At 36.7% G+C, this 17,064-nt stretch overlaps 1 protein-coding gene across 1 annotated transcript in view; it reads right to left on the reverse strand.

Annotated features, from left to right (window-relative positions):
* Window positions 1-218: 218 nt before the first annotated feature.
* zmp:0000000896 (caspase recruitment domain-containing protein 10) overlaps window positions 219-17,064 on the reverse strand; it is a 30,934-nt gene continuing 14,088 nt past the window's right edge. Inside the window, exons 8-24 of the mRNA XM_048190157.1 lie at window positions 15,110-15,235; window positions 14,834-15,001; window positions 14,645-14,737; window positions 14,508-14,544; window positions 13,389-13,429; window positions 13,218-13,306; window positions 13,089-13,135; window positions 10,871-11,000; window positions 10,583-10,739; window positions 9,261-9,384; window positions 7,499-7,739; window positions 6,524-6,590; window positions 6,327-6,429; window positions 6,070-6,228; window positions 1,224-1,330; window positions 951-1,066; window positions 219-600 (exon numbers count right to left, since the gene is read on the reverse strand). Of these exons, the coding sequence (XP_048046114.1) occupies window positions 396-600; window positions 951-1,066; window positions 1,224-1,330; window positions 6,070-6,228; window positions 6,327-6,429; window positions 6,524-6,590; window positions 7,499-7,739; window positions 9,261-9,384; window positions 10,583-10,739; window positions 10,871-11,000; window positions 13,089-13,135; window positions 13,218-13,306; window positions 13,389-13,429; window positions 14,508-14,544; window positions 14,645-14,737; window positions 14,834-15,001; window positions 15,110-15,235 (2,010 nt within the window). The 3' untranslated portion in view covers window positions 219-395. The remainder of the gene's footprint in view (window positions 601-950; window positions 1,067-1,223; window positions 1,331-6,069; window positions 6,229-6,326; window positions 6,430-6,523; window positions 6,591-7,498; window positions 7,740-9,260; window positions 9,385-10,582; window positions 10,740-10,870; window positions 11,001-13,088; window positions 13,136-13,217; window positions 13,307-13,388; window positions 13,430-14,507; window positions 14,545-14,644; window positions 14,738-14,833; window positions 15,002-15,109; window positions 15,236-17,064) is intronic.

A 17,064-nucleotide genomic window follows, 5' to 3' on the forward strand; every position in this document is an offset into this window, starting at 1 on the left:
TTCGGATGTCATCAATGACATCATTGGTATAAAGCGATGATGTCATCAATGACGTCATTGGTCTAAAACGATACAAGCCTCGATATGTGCTTCACTGAAAGCTTCCGGGATTTCTCGACATGCTTCGAAGCGTCGGCACAGAACATAACGTCACTACTAAGGCCTAATCCTGCCTTAATCTAAGCCCTGTCAGTGAAACCAGGCATAAGACTTTCCAGCTCTGATTTAAGACCTTTCTAGGCTTTCATTTGTGGAAATTAGCTCTTTAAAGACCCACAGAAACCCTGCTTTGAGGCATAACTAGGTGGTCTGTAATGATAACCACTATATAACCATCATTAACCATTCGCCCCATAACCAAGCCTAAACAACAGTAAGTGTGAAACGATGCGGCTCTACTGGACGCGCTCCTGCTCCAGCCACACCACGGCCCTCTGCTGGATCAGAATGGTGCTGCGTATGATGGCGAGCAGCTCGTCTGTGCAGCTCCATGTGTTCGGCTCCACCGTACTGAACATCAGAGGAAGAGTCTCCAGCTGCAGCTCCTCCATCTGACAGGCCTCCATCAGGTCCTCCTCTCTGTGCCCTGACAACAGCTTCCTGACACACACACAAGCGTTTCATTGGGCTTTGCCTGATATCAAGAGCTGATGTAACTAGATCATCTTTATCCACTGACCATTATTCATCTATCAGGCCTTCAAACTTTAGAGCTTTGTCAAAACTTTCAAAACAAAGCTTTGTGAAACATTCAGAGTTTTAATGTGCCAATATTTGTATTTCTAGTTAAATGTTACAGTTATATGAATTTCAACTGATTGTAATTCTAATTTATTACAATCCCATTTCAATTGCAATTCCACATCATGTTTGCTACATTAATTCAAATTCAGGAATTGAAGTAGACATTTTCAGTTTAATTCCCAATGCATATAGATACAGATGCGCACCTGAACTTGCGGCCCTTCTTGTCTTTGGGTTTGATGTAGATGATGATGGGATAGATGCTCTGCTTCAGGAGATTCTCCACATGATTCAAGCCCAGCTGAAGCAGACAGTGTTTGTCCTGAACACACACACAGACAGAGTATAACACCCCTGACAGCAACATAATGTCGGCACAGATCTGGCCCAAATCTGGTCCGCGTGTAATCCACATGTACCGAATCTGGGCCACACTATGTTGCTGTATGGGACAGTGGTGACTCTGTGTTAATGTTTACCTGGTTAATGACCTCTTGAATACCCTGTAGTTTGATTCCCAGTGGTTGATCTGAAGAGTCTAAGAGGAACACACTTTTATCCTGATGCACACAACCCTCCAGCAGCTCTGCACACAATAATAATAGTAATAATAAATATGGCTGCGAGCAGCAATTATCGGTTTTCAAGGTATTCAAAAGGTATTGTTTTAATTAGCAAGCCTGTAACCATCTCCATCATAGATGGAAAAGGTCATTTACAGCAAATATACAGCAAACTATCGAGGTTGAGCCAAAAACCTAGGACTAGTTCGCCAAAGTTGGTTTTTGAAATCTCCAATATTTAATGAATGATTGGGTGGACAGCAGCAGTCCTAGAGGAAAAGCTGCTCAGAAGGAGGAGTTCTACCATGTGGTACAAACGTTGTAGGCGTGCGCGATGCACAATTTTTTACAAAAGTGAAAAACACGAAGGTGCCCCCCAATGGCCAATTTCTTTCGAATTTCTCACAGGCCTCTTGGGCCGTGAGTCGAACAGGTCCAATGAGTTTCGTTCCGATCGGACTCCGTTAACCTTGTCTGATAGCTGCTCAAACTTCAGTGGTTTTTCGAGATGTGTCAATGTCCTCATAGACAGTCATGGCACCTCAGATGAAGACATTGCACACCAATTTTCAAGTCAATCGGACTAACGGTGAAGTATTTATAGCCGTTTTCTTGTTTTTTTCCAGTTATAGCACCACCAAGAGGCCAGTCGCCGCATCCTTTTTCACACGACCACAGAATGAGCTCTTACATAGGTGTGCCAAATTTGGTGAAAATATCTCATGTTCACGAGTTATAGCCATTTTAGTAAAAGTGGCTCTGGCCACTTTGAATGTTTTGGGAGCCCTTAGGGACCCAGAATCGAAATTTCAACTTTTTTTTTTTTTTTTAATAACTATTTACAATCAGACTCCAGAGAATGGTGCTGCACTTGTTTGATTCTGATTGGGTCAAAAACCTAGGCCTAATTCGCAAAAGCAGGTTTTTCAAAAAATCCAAAATACCTGAAAATTTCACCAGGGTGACGATCAAATCTGAGAATTTCAATGATATAAGAACACAGATGTTATGAGCCATTTCGTACTTTTGACCGCTGTAACGCCCCCGTCAGGCCAATCGGCATGAGCCTTGGTGACGTTGTAGACGGTATGAGTACTACCAGCCCTCAAAGTTTCAAGTCTCTACAACTTGCCGTTTGGTCTGCCTGATCACTTTTAGGGAAGAATGCTGATCCTTGGAGGATCTAACAATTACAATAGGGTTTCAATGCTACATTCTTGTACCCCTATTAATAAAAATAATAGTGGGAAAAATAACATTTATTAAAAAGTATTATGTATAATCCATAAAATGGCAAAATATAGGGTTCAAGCACTTTAAGGCCTTTAAGCACATGCGTCAAAAGCTGTAATGTTTTATTTAGCAAGCCTGTAACCACCTAGATCACAGATGGAAAAGGCCATTTACAGCTAAAACAGTCGATTTACTAAGGAAATATGTTTTATAAATGTACATAAGCTTTTTACAGTTATCGAGGTTGAGCCAAAAACCGAGGACTAATTCGCAAAAGTAGGATTTTGAAATAATCTTCAATATTTAACGAACGATTCGAAGGACAGAGGCAGGCAAAATGGGGAGTTCTTCCATATGTTACCAATGATGTAGGCGTGTGCAAAAAAAAAAAAAATCGTGTGATACACAATCCTTTACGCACGTGAAAAATACGAAGGCGCCCCCTGGTGGCTGATTTCTTTTGAAATTCTCGTTTTTCTGTATATTTTTATTTTATAGTGCCAGTCACCGCATCCTTTGTCATGTGACCACAGACTAAGCCCGTACATAGGTACAATACTACATGCTTGAACCCCTAATAATAATAATAATTATGTATATTCCATAAAATGTATAATAAATGCCTGACATTTTTAATACAAAAAACAAAAAACAAACATAGAATAAAATGTTAAAAACAAATTATTTTTAAAAGACGAAGTAAATACCAGCTGTAAACGCAGGAGCAGTGCTATTTTAGTATCATTGATACTATACTATTATAGCATATAATAACTTTTTATTAATATTTTGAATTCTTTTTTATTTTTATATTTTGAGTTTTCATTTTAAGTTTAGTTTAAGTTTTAGTAATATTAAAGTATTTTTAATAATATTTAGTATTTATTCATATTTTGAATGAGTATTTTTTCCATATTTCATTTTAATTTTAGTTTGTGTTGTCATTTTTAGTAATAGTATTATAGTATAATCAGGGTATCTTCCGTTCATTCATGTTTTGATTTGATATTGAAATCAGAACAATTAGAAAACCGCACTTTTTTTCGTTTTTCATTTTCAAAATGAAAACGAAAAAACAAAAAATTGGCTTGATTTTTCTTTTTTCGTTCTGGGGTTGGAAACAAATAGGCAGTTTGAATATTCGATCTCTACATGTGGGCGGGAATGAAACGCCTCTTTCCGCTGATTGGTCAACCAGACGTCAAACCACGTCGTCATCAGTTGTTCATCGGTTCAGATCAACAGAATAAAAGTCCCTCGTTCTACAGCTGTACGGATTCTTAACGCGTTTATTCTACATTTTATCTCTTTCTCATCAAATAGCCAGACTAGTGAATGTTGACACAAATCGTTCTGATGCAGAGTCAGGGCTTAATTCTGTGTAGACATTAATTCATCACGTGAAATATTAGTTTATCTCATAAATATTAATTTACTTTGAAGCTGCACACAACTACCCCCAGCCTACAACTTTGATACATTGAGTGTAGAAATGTCTTTTGTTTTAGACAACATGGGATGGAATTGAAATGATAGATAGGCTATGAATATATATATCATGTGTGTGTGTGTGTATTTTACAGTCACAGCACATCTATTATGCCTATTCTATTTTGATTTTTTTTTTTTTTTTTCATAGAGAAGAGTAGGACATGTCAAATGTCAAATATTATTAAAAGTTATCCTTCTGTTTCATATATGTATATAGGCAACATGCTATTTTTTTCCTTTTCTAAGAGCTATAACTTTTGTTTAAGGCAATATTCTCTAAGGCAATATTCGACATTAATTTCATAATCCAATTATCGTTTCATTTTGTCATTTAAAATTTTCTGTATTCAAAATGATGTTTAAAACATTAATATGATTACATTATGCAATTGTAATTCCTACACATATACTGCCCTCTCTGAGCAATCTAACAACTCATAAATCTAAAAGCAACTTCAGGTGGTGCTTCTTTGACACCTCTGCAAGCCTCTGGTTGATACTGATTTAATTGGTAACAACCTATAGCATCATATTATTCTAATTTAATTGACTAAATTTAATAACTTAACATAAAAGAAAGCATACATATTTAATAAGATTAGGAAAAAATCCCCAAATCCCCTGAAAATCAATTAAATCAATTACAGTTAATTTCTGACACAGACAGATGACAATAAATAGGCTATAAAAATACTCTTTATCTCATTATTGTTAGTGTTATTTCAGGGTTTTGATATATAGCCTAATATTGATAAAGTATAATTGATATCTTCTTAAGAGAGCACTATAATGGTTATTTTTTAACACTGTTTTAACATTTTTCCCTTTATTTATTTTACTTTTTTTAAATGTGTGATAAGCCTATTTCAAATTGGCATAAACGAGTTCACCTCCGTCATCAAATCATCCAATTCGCATTTTAAGTCCATCTCTCAATAGCACCGCTTTGATGAACTAAAATAACATGTAATATATTTTCATATCTGTCATATTTCAAATTCATCCCATGTCCAAAACTCAGGGTGTTGTCTACAACAAAAGTTATGACTGCTGCATATTTACATCGGCTACTGATTTGCACTTTTTAATTCAATGTGTGCCTATACATTCGCTGGCCAGTGCGTTGAGCAGCTTCGCTAGATTTTTATAGTTGGTCACTTCAATAAAACAGGCAGTGTGCTAAAGTTGTAGAATGGGGGTAATTGTGTGCAGCAGCAAAGTAAATTAATATGTCAATAGAACGAGATAAAATGTAGAATAAACGCGTTAAGAATCCGTACAGCTGTAGAACGAGGGACTTTTATTCTGTTGATCTGAACCGATGAACAACTGATGACGACATGGTTTGACGTCTCGTTGACCAATCAGCGGAAAGAGGCGTTTCATTCCCGCCCACATGTAGAGATCGAATATTCAAACTGCTTATTTGTTTCCAACCCCAGAACAAAAAAGAAAAATCAAGCCAATTTTTTGTTTTTTCGTTTTCATTTTAAAAATGAAAAACGAAAAAAGGTGCGGTTTTCTCATTTTTCTGATTTCAATATCAAATCAAAACATGAATGAACGGAAGATACCCTGATTTAGCATATATTATGATTTTGAATTAGTTTTTATATTTTCCACTTTTATTTTCATTTGTAGTAATTTTGTTTTTGTCAATTTTAGCTGTTTGTGTCATTTAAGTAGTAGTATTATAATATTTATTAATATTTTGAATTACATTTTATTTATATTTTCCATTTTCATTTTAAGTTTTAGTTATTTTGATGTTTTTGTCATTTTAGTAGTTTTTGCAAAGTTTTGTAAACTTTGTCATTTTAGTAGTTTTTTTTTTTTTATGTATGTGGTTTTTTATTTCATATTTAGTTTAGTTTATTACATCACGTTTAACTTATTTTATGTCAGCTAGTTGCCAAAGCAACATTTTCATTCATATTTATATATTTTGTGTTATTTCAGTTAGAAAAAGTAACATGGTTTTAGTTTTATTTAACGCCAATAACTCTTAGTTTAGTTCATGCTGAGATTGTGGCTGTACCTGGATGGCAGGTGTTGAAGTCCAGACCGGATTCTGCCGGCTGCAGCAGCCGCTCGATGATCCCGCGTGACAGCAGAGACGGAGAGAAAATCACCGGCCGTTTGCTGGAGACACGAACCATCTGAACCAGACTGAATGGGATCAGCTGCTCCTCGTGACCTAAACACACACAAATATATATACACATATACAAACACGCACTCAGTACTACTGATAGCTTGTCCGATTGGTTGAACGTATAAGTGGGCGGGGCTTACGGTTGCTGAGTGTGTAGAGCACCTGATTGGATGAGCCAATCGCACGATAGTTTGAAGCGACCGCTTTAATCAGCCGAATGCGCTCGGGGCTTTTCTTACAGAACTGAGAACAGACACAGAGAATACAGCTCAAGATCTGTGATAGAGAGACAGACAGAGAGAAAAAGACAGACAGGTATCTAAAGACAGACCATCACCTTCTTCCTGCATTGATTCTGTTCAAGCGCCATCGTACGAAGTCTCACCAACAGCAGCTGCTGAGCCCTGAACGAGAAACACACCAGTTCAGTCCTGACATCAGACATTTAACAAAGAAATTCAACATTACACCGCCAAAAAAATATTTTCTCTTTTTTTTCCACAGTTCAAATATCTAAACTTTCTGTAATCAAGATACATTTACTGGAGAAGCAAAATGGCGAAATAAGAAGTCTCGTTTTCAAGTTGATCAAAATGAAGCGAGTTTATGATTAAAATTAGAATTAAGTTTCTTTTTGGCAGATATTTGTTCTTGTTTTAATCATAAACTCCAGGACACGACACGAGTTTGAAAGCAGTCAAAATTGCATAACCTGACACAGTGACTATCATAACCCGGCATTACACAAACCGATCGTTTCGCCTCAATATATCGTCAAGAGCCAAATCTTTTTTGTCTTTTTATCTGCTTTTTTTTTTTTACTCTCAAGGTGATGGCACCTATTGACTTGTATGTTATGAATCACCAAGGTGTTTGAGTTCAACTAAAAATGCTTTGTAAATTAACCAGCAAATTTACATTTTAATGGGTGAACTAGGCCCGTTTAATATCCAAGTCATGATTCAACTGTACATGATAAATGTATCTTGATTCTAAGAAATGGAATTTGTAAAGGAAAACAAGACAGAATATAAAGCAAGCAGCAATTACGGGGTCAAGCTGAATAAGGGCAGAAAAGAACAATATTTGCGGACATGTCCTGATCACTGAGGTTAGGAAAAAGCTGTTTTTTTTTTTCCAGCTGATGAACAATAAAACACATTAATGTCCACATCCGTTAATGTGGAAGCTAATATAGTTATCTTTATAATCATTGTTCTTGGTGTGAACAGGTCTTTATGGTCTGAAGAGTTAAAAGTATTTTGTTTTAATTCTTTATAATATTTCAATGTTAAGTGTGTTTTTTGTGTACCTGTTGTAGTTGGGCACGGCTCCGGCCTGCAGCGGCGCCCCCGTGTGTTTGTCCACGCGAACGCAGCGCCACTGATATTTGCCGTTATAACGCGTGTCGGTGACGTGCAGCACATCGTCACAGCGAGCACTGAGACACGGCGGGTCGCCATGGGAACTGAGGTCAAGGTTCACGCGCACATAAAACGAGTCAGCGCCGGTGAAGGATGGAGACGAGAGTTCAGCAATTAAACGAGAGTAACCTGAAACGAGGGAGGGAAAGAAAATTAATGAATCAGATAATAATCTAAACTGATCTAAATAAACTAGAATCTTATGACATTTCTGATCTCGCTCTTTAATTATTTTTGTATATATATTAATGTAAAAAAATGCATTACGCTACTTGTTTCACAATAAACTTATATAAATATTCTTAAAGCAAATGAAAAAATCAGTCACAGCAAAAAACACAATCATAATGAGATACATTTTTTGCAATCACATTAATATCTCACACAGTTTTGCTTGAATCTTGTTTAAGGATGTTTAGGAGTTTTAACTGGAGAACTAAACAGCAACATCACTACTAAAAGTGATTTTCTTCCTCAGTTTTTTGGTCTTGTTTTCCAGAATGAAGAGAAACTAATCAAAAATATAGCTGCGAGCAACAATTATCGGGGTTCAACCACTTTAAGGCCTTTAAGCACATGCATAAAAAGGTATAATGTTTTTATTTAGCAAGCCTGTAACCACCTAGATCACAAAGACCATTTACAGCTAAAGCAGTCAATTTACTAAGGAAATATATGTTTTATAAACGTACATAAGGACTAATTCGCAAAAGTAGGATTTTGAAATAAGGACAGAGGCAGTCCAAGAGGCAAAGTTGTTCAAAATGAGGAGTTCTACTTTATGGTATCAATGACGTGGGTGTGTGCAAAAAAAAAAAAAATCGTGTGATATACAATCCTTTACGCACATGAAAAACACGAAGGCGCCCCCTGGTGGCTGATTTCTTTTGAATTTCTCACAGGCCTCTAGGGCCGTGAGTCAAACAGGCCCAGCGAGTTTCATTCCAATCGGCCTCCGTTAACCTTATCTGACTGCTGCTCAAACTTCATTGGCTGATGGCGGACATGTTTTTCGAGATATGTGAATATCCTCGTAGACCGCAAGCCAGTTTTCAAGTCAATCTGACTGGCCGTTGCATAGCTATAGCTATTTTTGTGTTTTTTATTTTATAGTGCCACCAACTGGCCAGTCACCACATCTTTTGTCATGTGACCACAGACTAAGCCTGCACATACATGTACTGAGTTTAGTGAAAATATCTCAGTCCGTTCAAGAGGGATAGCCGTTTTAGTAAAAAAAGGCCATGCGCACTTTGAATTTTTTGGCGTCCCGTCGCAGACGTGAATCTAAATTTCAACTTTTTTTCATAATTACTGACAATCAGACTCCAGAGAATCTTTCTGCACTGGTTTGTTACCGATCCAGCGAAAAAACCTTTCGGACTAGTTCTAGTTCTAATTTCTGACCAAATGGGGTCAGAAAAATAATCTTATTTGCCCTTTGAATTAAGTTGATTTTTCTGACTGCATTCTGACAGATATTTGTTCCTGCTTTAAGCATAAACTCACTTCATTTTGATCAATTTCAACACTTCATATATTTTTATATATTTGTGCTGGAAAACAAGACACAAACAGTGAGTGAAAACATCACTTAGTGTCGTGAACTACAGAAGGTGGTGTTTCAGTTAGTGGTTGTTTGTCTCTCACCCTCCTGGTTGACTGTGTGTTTGAGTGCGTTCGGTTCGGTCCACCACCGCAGCGAGAAATGAGCCACTTCAGCCGTACACTGACTGAGACGAACACGACCCTCGGCCAACGACACCTGATCCAACTGACACACGCAACAGAACAAGCAGTAAAATGATTAATTACATTAAACAAGCGGTCCTGTAAAAGGGCGGGGCTTAGACATCATCTCTGATTGGTCAGGTGCAATGAGTTCAAAAAATAAACCTCCTATTTGAGATTTTCACTGTGAATTTTTAATTTAATATCTATTAGTCATCTGTCATTATTTAGGTCTAAATTAGTCTCCAAACCAGAATTATTGTCACATGATAATTTTTTTCATCTCAGGATGGACAAATCACAGTTTAACACATTTATTTTTGAGAATAGACATAAAAAAGCACTATCCAAACTAAAATTATTATAAATCAAGAATGTTTTAGAGTACAAACCTAAGTTTGGTCTTGTTTTAAAGAAGACACCCAGCCGATTATGGCTGAAGGGAAAGCACTTGAAAAATTTAAGTTCGAAAGAGTTATTTTCAAAAAATGTTCTATAAATCAAATGTAAATTTTTTTATATAAAATTTATATTTTATCAAATATATTTTACTCTAGAATTGCTATCAAATGAGAGCCATATGTCTAACCAAGTTGAAGTTGATATCACAAAAATTTAAGTTCCCATGAGATTTTGTGTAGGCGCTGTACCAAAAATTGCCACCGGGTGTCACCGACATTCTACTGAATTTTTTGTAATGCATTCTTCTGTTACAAATTGATAGATTTCTGTCCAAATATCACTTCTATCACAAAACAGCTGGCAAATATGGAACAGTGAGTCTCAGAACTTTCCGACGATATGTGTTTTTTCAAGATTACAAAAGGTTTTGACTATAAAGTAGCTAAAATAAATATTGTAATATGAAACCTGACACCACCCACTAGGGGAGGAGCTTGCCAAAAAAAATTAAAGTACCGTTTCCATGGTAAGTCAACATCCAGGCCGAATCTTAAGTTTGTAAACTTTCGAATGATACCTAATTTACGATGATTACTAAAATATGTGATATGAACAAAAGGCAATAAATAAAAAGAGTGCCACTTAAGGTGTAAAAGTATTTTATAATGATTATTATGGTGTGTTTCCATATGTTCCTCAGGTACCAACTCTCTAAAAATACATATTTGAAAGATTTTCCAGCATGCAAATGTGAAGGTTTTTTTTATTTTTTTTTTAAATCGCTCATGAGCCATTGGAGTGACTTCCTGTCTGACAGGAAGCAGTTTTCAGTCTCTCACCTCCAGCAGTTCACTGCCCTCCTTCAGACCGCATCGCTTCGCAGGAGACTCCGCCCTCACCGTCTGGACGAACACGCCTGTCCGGTTGCCCCCGACAATAGTGATGTCATCGGCCAGACTGATGCTTTTGGGCAAAGAGGAGAGCGCCGGAGCCAAACTGAGAAAAGAATGACACGCAAATAAAGAGAGGAAAGTTTAGTGTTCACTGGTGCAACTGAACCCTGATTCAGATCAGACGAATCTAGTGTGAAAGCAGCCTGCTTCCCAGTGATGATGAAGAGCTCGTACCGTGGTGAGGATGAGGATGACGATGATGAAGGTTTGATCGGGAGGGTCGGCATCACATTGATGATGTCAGGAGGAAAGAGTTGAGATGGCAGGGAACTCCACGAACTCAACAGACACGAGTCTGAATCTTCTACAACACACACACACACACACATTACTAACGTCTAAATTACAAACTTCACGTCCACATAATCATGAAAAAGACAAACATGAGATGAAAGAGACACATAGACAGTAGAGAAGTGAATCATCACTAGCCTCAAGATTCAAACTTGATTCAAAAGGTAAAGATTTGGTTTCAAAATAATTGTCAAAGCATCATCATGCAACTTTTCCTCAATTATTTTACAAATTAATACACAATAGGGGTTAGCTTTGTCAAAATACCAAAATTTCAGTAGCCAGAACACCAAAAATGTCCAAAACGGCCATTGAACACTTATTTTTACTACTAATAATTATTTATGCAATTTAAAATAATCCACAAAAATTAATAATTAAAACAATTAGTAAGTCAATTTTATTTCTAAAACACATTTAAACTTTTACACTGACCAAAATGTTGCACAAAAGACACATTATAAATATATATATATATATATATATATATATATATATATATATATATATATATATATATATAGTTAAAGTGCATATTACAACACAACATCAACTACAATTGACAACAGACAAGAAATTAATAGGCCAGCGTATAAAAATCTGATTAAAAAAATTAATATATCGCATGTAGTCAAGTAATAGTTGACTCTCTAAATAGCTTCAAAACACAATCTTCAGTAATAAAAGAAGAGCAAAGAAACATATGGAAGCCCATTCCTGCCACATAAGAGAAAAAAACATGCTTTGGAAAATCATAATTCTGACATAAATAAATTACATAAATAACTTATGTAATAATTACGAGATAAAAAGTCATAATTATGAAAAAAGTCAAAATTATGACAAACTAAATCATAATTATGACATAAAAAGTCAAAATAAATCACATAAAAAGTCATAATTAGGACATCAGTCATACTTATGAGATAAAAAAGCAAAACTTATGAGATAAAAAGTCAAAAATATGACATGCTGTCAATTATGAGATAAAAAGTTAAAATTTACAAATCATAATTTCAAAAAAAAAAAGTTATAAGAAAAAACCCTGCTTAATTATAACATAAAAAGCCATGACGAAACCGAAATTATGACATGTCATGATTATGAGATAAAAATTCATAATTATGAAAAAAGTCAAAATTATGACAAACTAAATCATAATTATGACATAAAAAGTCAAATTATTGCATAAAAAGTCATAATAAGGACATAAGTTATACTCATGAGATAAAAAGTAAAATGAGATAAAAAAAAATCTAAATTATGACAAACTAAATCATAATTATGACAGTAAAAATTATCTCATAAAAAGTCATAATTAAGACAAAAGTCATACTTATGAGATAAAACGTAAAACTTATGAGATAAAAAGTCAAAATTAGGACATAATAAGTCATAATTATGAGATAAAAAGTTAAAATTGACGAATCACATTGTCATTGTACTAAAAATGTCCTTAATTATAACATAAAAAGTCATTATGACAGTCGAAATTATGACAAGTCGTGATTATGAGATAAAAAGTCAAAATTTTGAAATAAAGAGTCAAAATTATGACAAAGTAAATCGTAATTATGAGATAAAAAGTTGAAATTATGATATACTAAGTCATTTTGACAGCCATAATTATGAGATATGGTCAAAATGATGACACTGACTAAATCATATGAGATTCAATTAACCTCATAATTCAATTTTTTTTTTTTTTTTATCTCATATGATTTAGTCAGTAGTCGTCATTTTGACTATGCTTCCACAGAAATACGCTGCAAACAATAAAAGAGAGTTTCTGAAAGTTTCCAGACAAGAGCAGTGAGGGATTTTTCTCACTATTTTTGGCATTATCGCTGTTTGATTATTATCTATATATGCTGTGCAGTGAAGCCTGTGATTGGCCTAGTAATTCGCTTCAACCTTTCAGAGATGTATAGGGGTTTAGATTCTTATTCAAGTGTTTTGATGTGAAGTAAGCAGAAAACATAAGTGACATCACAGAGCTGCGGCTAAAATTAAGTTCAGAATCGATTCAGAATTGTTGAAGAACGAATCGTTTTTCTCTCCCATCATGGATGAAAGATGCACAGACTGTATCACACACCTGTTTGTGTCTCGTTCTCGTCGCTCCCCCAAGAGTTCAGATCAAACCTGCACACACATGCAGACTTTAGTGAATCATGATCCAGTCAATCAGATTTATTTATATTGTTTTCTCCACTCTGTGTCTTACTCCACGTTTGCTCTGCGGTTGATGGAGTTCATGCAGGGAGGAAAAGGAAATGTCGAGAGTCTGTTGATGTCCTTCTCCATGTTACACTCCTGCACAATCACAAAACATACAGTGAGATTTCAAACTGAACACATGATCATCACCACATCATAAAATGATATTTTTATTCACCGGCGAAAGCAGATTCTCCTCTGAATTTGAGCAGCAGTAGTCTGTGACACAAACACACAACGTCATCAGTAACAACAACAGCAGGTCAATTCACATTTATTTCTATAGTGCTTTATACATTAATACAGACTGTGTCAAAACAGCTTCACAGAGACAATCAGGAAACTCAGCTAACAAAAATATGTTCTGTACATCGTTCATGGAACTCTTTTCTGGAACTTTTTCACCTCAGAACGTGTTTCAGAACGTTCAGAGAACATTCAAAAGTAAACTTTTCTTTGCAAAATTATTAAATGGAATGTTTCCTTAACATTCCTATAACCAAGATTTTATGTTTTGAACAGTTGTAAGCAAATAATGTTAGCAAAATGTTTTTAGAACATAAATTCCACTATAAAGCAAAGTGACAACAATGTCATCATTCAGCTGAAATTAAGGGTTAGTTCACCCAAAAATGAAAATTCTGTATTTATTACTCACCCTCATGTCGTTCCACACCTGTAAGACCTTCGTTCATCTTCGGAACACAAATTAAGCTCAGTGAGGCCTCCATAGGGAGCAATGACATTTCCTCTCTCAAGATCCATTAATGTACTAAAAACATATTTAAATCAGTTCATGTGAGTTCAAAGCATAATGAATCAGCGTGTCGAATCATGATTCGGATCGCATGTCAAACCGCCAGACTGCTGAAATCACATGACTTTGGCGCTCCGAACAGCGGATTCGACACATTGATTCATTATGCTCCGAAGCTTCCTGAAGCAGTGTTTTGAAATCGGCCATCACTATATAAGTCGTTATTTTGGCGCACCAAAAATATTCTCGTTGCTTTATAACATTAATATTGAACCACTGTACTCACATGAACCGATTTAAGATTTTAACTAAAATATCTTAATTTGTGTTCTGAAGATGAATAAAGGACTTACGGGTGTGGAACAACATGAAGGTGTGTGATAAATGACAGAATTTTTATTTTTGGGTGAACTAACCCTTCACTTCAGGTTTTGTTCTCATCCGATAGTGTCACTTAAAGCAGTAATAAGTAATGTAAATGTAAATGTAAATGTAAGTTAAAGCAATAATATTTCTAAAACCACACACACAAACACTGACCTTCAGACTGCTCGCAGATCTGAGCTTGAGAGGTCGACTGTAAAACACAATGACAACATGAGAGGTCAAGTACACACACAGCTGTGTTTGTGTCTGTATGTGTGTGTGTGTGTGTGTGTGTGTGTGTGAACTCTGACCTTTTGAATTCTGAGTGTGAGTGGACTAGGACTCAGATCAACAGAACAGCACGGCCCGAAACACTGATCCTCACTGAACAATGACAGATGAGACTACAAACAGAGCACAGTGTTGAACAGCACAGTTTAGTATGGTATTACTTGTATTGTCTATACTTCAATATATATATATATATATATTCGACGTACGCAGTGCAGACAGGTGGCGCTCTGCTCTCTCCGATCTCGGCTCCTCTCCATCTCTCTCTGCAGCTGCTCCAGGCTGCTCTGGAGCTCTGCGATGCGTTTGCGCAGACGGTTCTTGTCCAGCAGGCAGTCGGTGAACTCCAGCTGCAGACTGTCACGACTGCGCAGCGCCTTCAACACACACACAGAAACAGAAGTGTGGAAGCGCATGTCTGTGTGTGTGTGTGTGTGTGTGTGTGTGTGTGTGTGTGTGTGTGTGTGTGTGTGTGAGTGTAGTACCTGGTCTCTCTCTCTCTCCAGCTCCATGATTTGGTTGAAGTAGGACACACTCCTGCTCTGCTCCGTCTCCCAGTCCAGCTGTAGAGTCCTGAGCCGCAGCTGCAGCTGCTCACACTGAGACGTGAGCTACACACACACACACAGATATATATATAATATCCTTCAATAGAAGCAGTGTTTTGAAATTTCCCATCACTAGATATTGTTGAATAAAGTAGTTATTTTGTTTTTTCGCCGCACAAAAAATATTCTCGCTGCTTCATACCATTAAGGTTGAACCACTGTAGTCACATGAACTTTTAAATATGTCTTTAGTAGCTTTCTGGGCATTGAAAGTGTTAATGATCTTACTGGCGATGCAGGCCTCACTGAGCCATCAGATTTTATCAAAAATATCTTAAATTTGTGTTCTGAAGATGAACGAAGGTCTTACGAGTGTGGAACGACATGAGGGTGAGTAATTAATGACAGAATTTTCATTTTTGGGTGAACTAACCCTTTAAAGATTTTCTTTTGTTGTTTGATTGTGACAGGCAATAGTAGACAGTAGCAGGTTTAAAGGCTGCTGTCTCTTTAAGACATAAAGGCAGAAACACACCAAACTGGCATTTTTTGTTCGTCGGCCACTGAGTTTTCTCAGTGTGTTCCGCACCATCAGCTAAAGTTGGTCCTCGTCGGCTTTTTTTCGGCCGATTCGATATGTTGAATCGGCGTCAGAGCTTGCGGTCCGTTGGGCCATCTGATCATTCTGATTGGCTGTTCAGATACTGTCACCTGCTGGTACGGAAAGGCATTTTTCATCTTACGCAGACGCAGAACGGACGTGCTACTTGTCCGTCGGCTGTTGAGCGTCAGTTTGGTGTGTCAGGGCACCTTTGGACCCGACGTGAGCCAACCCCGCAGTCTGCTTTCGTCGCCACTAGTTTGTCGGAGTCAGCTTGGTGTGTTCCTGCCTTAAAGGAATATACTGCTGTTCACATTCACTGAAGACAACCGGCTGTGCTTACGTGTACTCGCCAAGTCAGGCATTTTAACATAACTGTGTGTGTATCTGAGCGTTTACGTGTAATAAGTTGCGATAAATAACTCAATAAAGTCATAATGTTTTAAAATAACTGATCTGCTCTGATAATCTGTTTGGATTCAATCTACATAATATAGTACATAAATGTTTGCGGTAATTTCAATAATCGTGAAACCTGCAGGAATGTGTAGAATTATGCGCAATGACGTCACCCCCATTTTAACTAACTAAAACCATATTTAAAGAACGAACACTTGAACTAACACCAGCATAATAAAAACTGCCTAAAATGACAGAAATTGTCTTTGGAAAATAATATTTGAAGTGTAATTTGATTGTTTAGTTTGTCTCATGTCCCATTACATTTCATGGAGAGGGCGGGGTTTATGACCTATACTGCATCCAGCCACCTGGGGGCGATCAAGTCGCTTTGGCTTCACTTTTCAGGACTCATGTGGCACACTTGGTTCCGACTGAGGTGGCTGCATCAGAGCCAAATAGCGCATTTCAAAATTAAATTATTTCATCAGTAAATTGGTTTTGATAATCCTGCTACTTCCTGCTTCGCTACTGTTCGGGCGCTCTTGCTTACAGCTCCGCGCTTTGCTCTATTGCTTTTATATTTGATATCCTAATTTTACCTACAGCAAATCAGCACAGTGCTCAAATGACAAATCTTAGCACCAACAAACTTTTTAACTGGAAGAATTGCTACAAAAAAGGGGAATTTTTTATCCAATCAGCCTCCCACTGACGGCAGTCATCAGCTTACATTCTGGAGAAGGGAAAACACAGCTGCCTACATCCAAAAGGATTAGAAATAATATGCCTCTTCTGGCTGAAGAATCTACCTGCTGCACAAACTGCCACAGAATACAAAGGATTACAGTTCTTGAAACAAAGTTACTTGCGGGACTACCAAACCAGACGG

The sequence above is a fragment of the Megalobrama amblycephala genome, linkage group LG1 (genome assembly GCF_018812025.1).
Source record: "Megalobrama amblycephala isolate DHTTF-2021 linkage group LG1, ASM1881202v1, whole genome shotgun sequence".
Lineage (NCBI taxonomy): Eukaryota > Metazoa > Chordata > Actinopteri > Cypriniformes > Xenocyprididae > Megalobrama > Megalobrama amblycephala.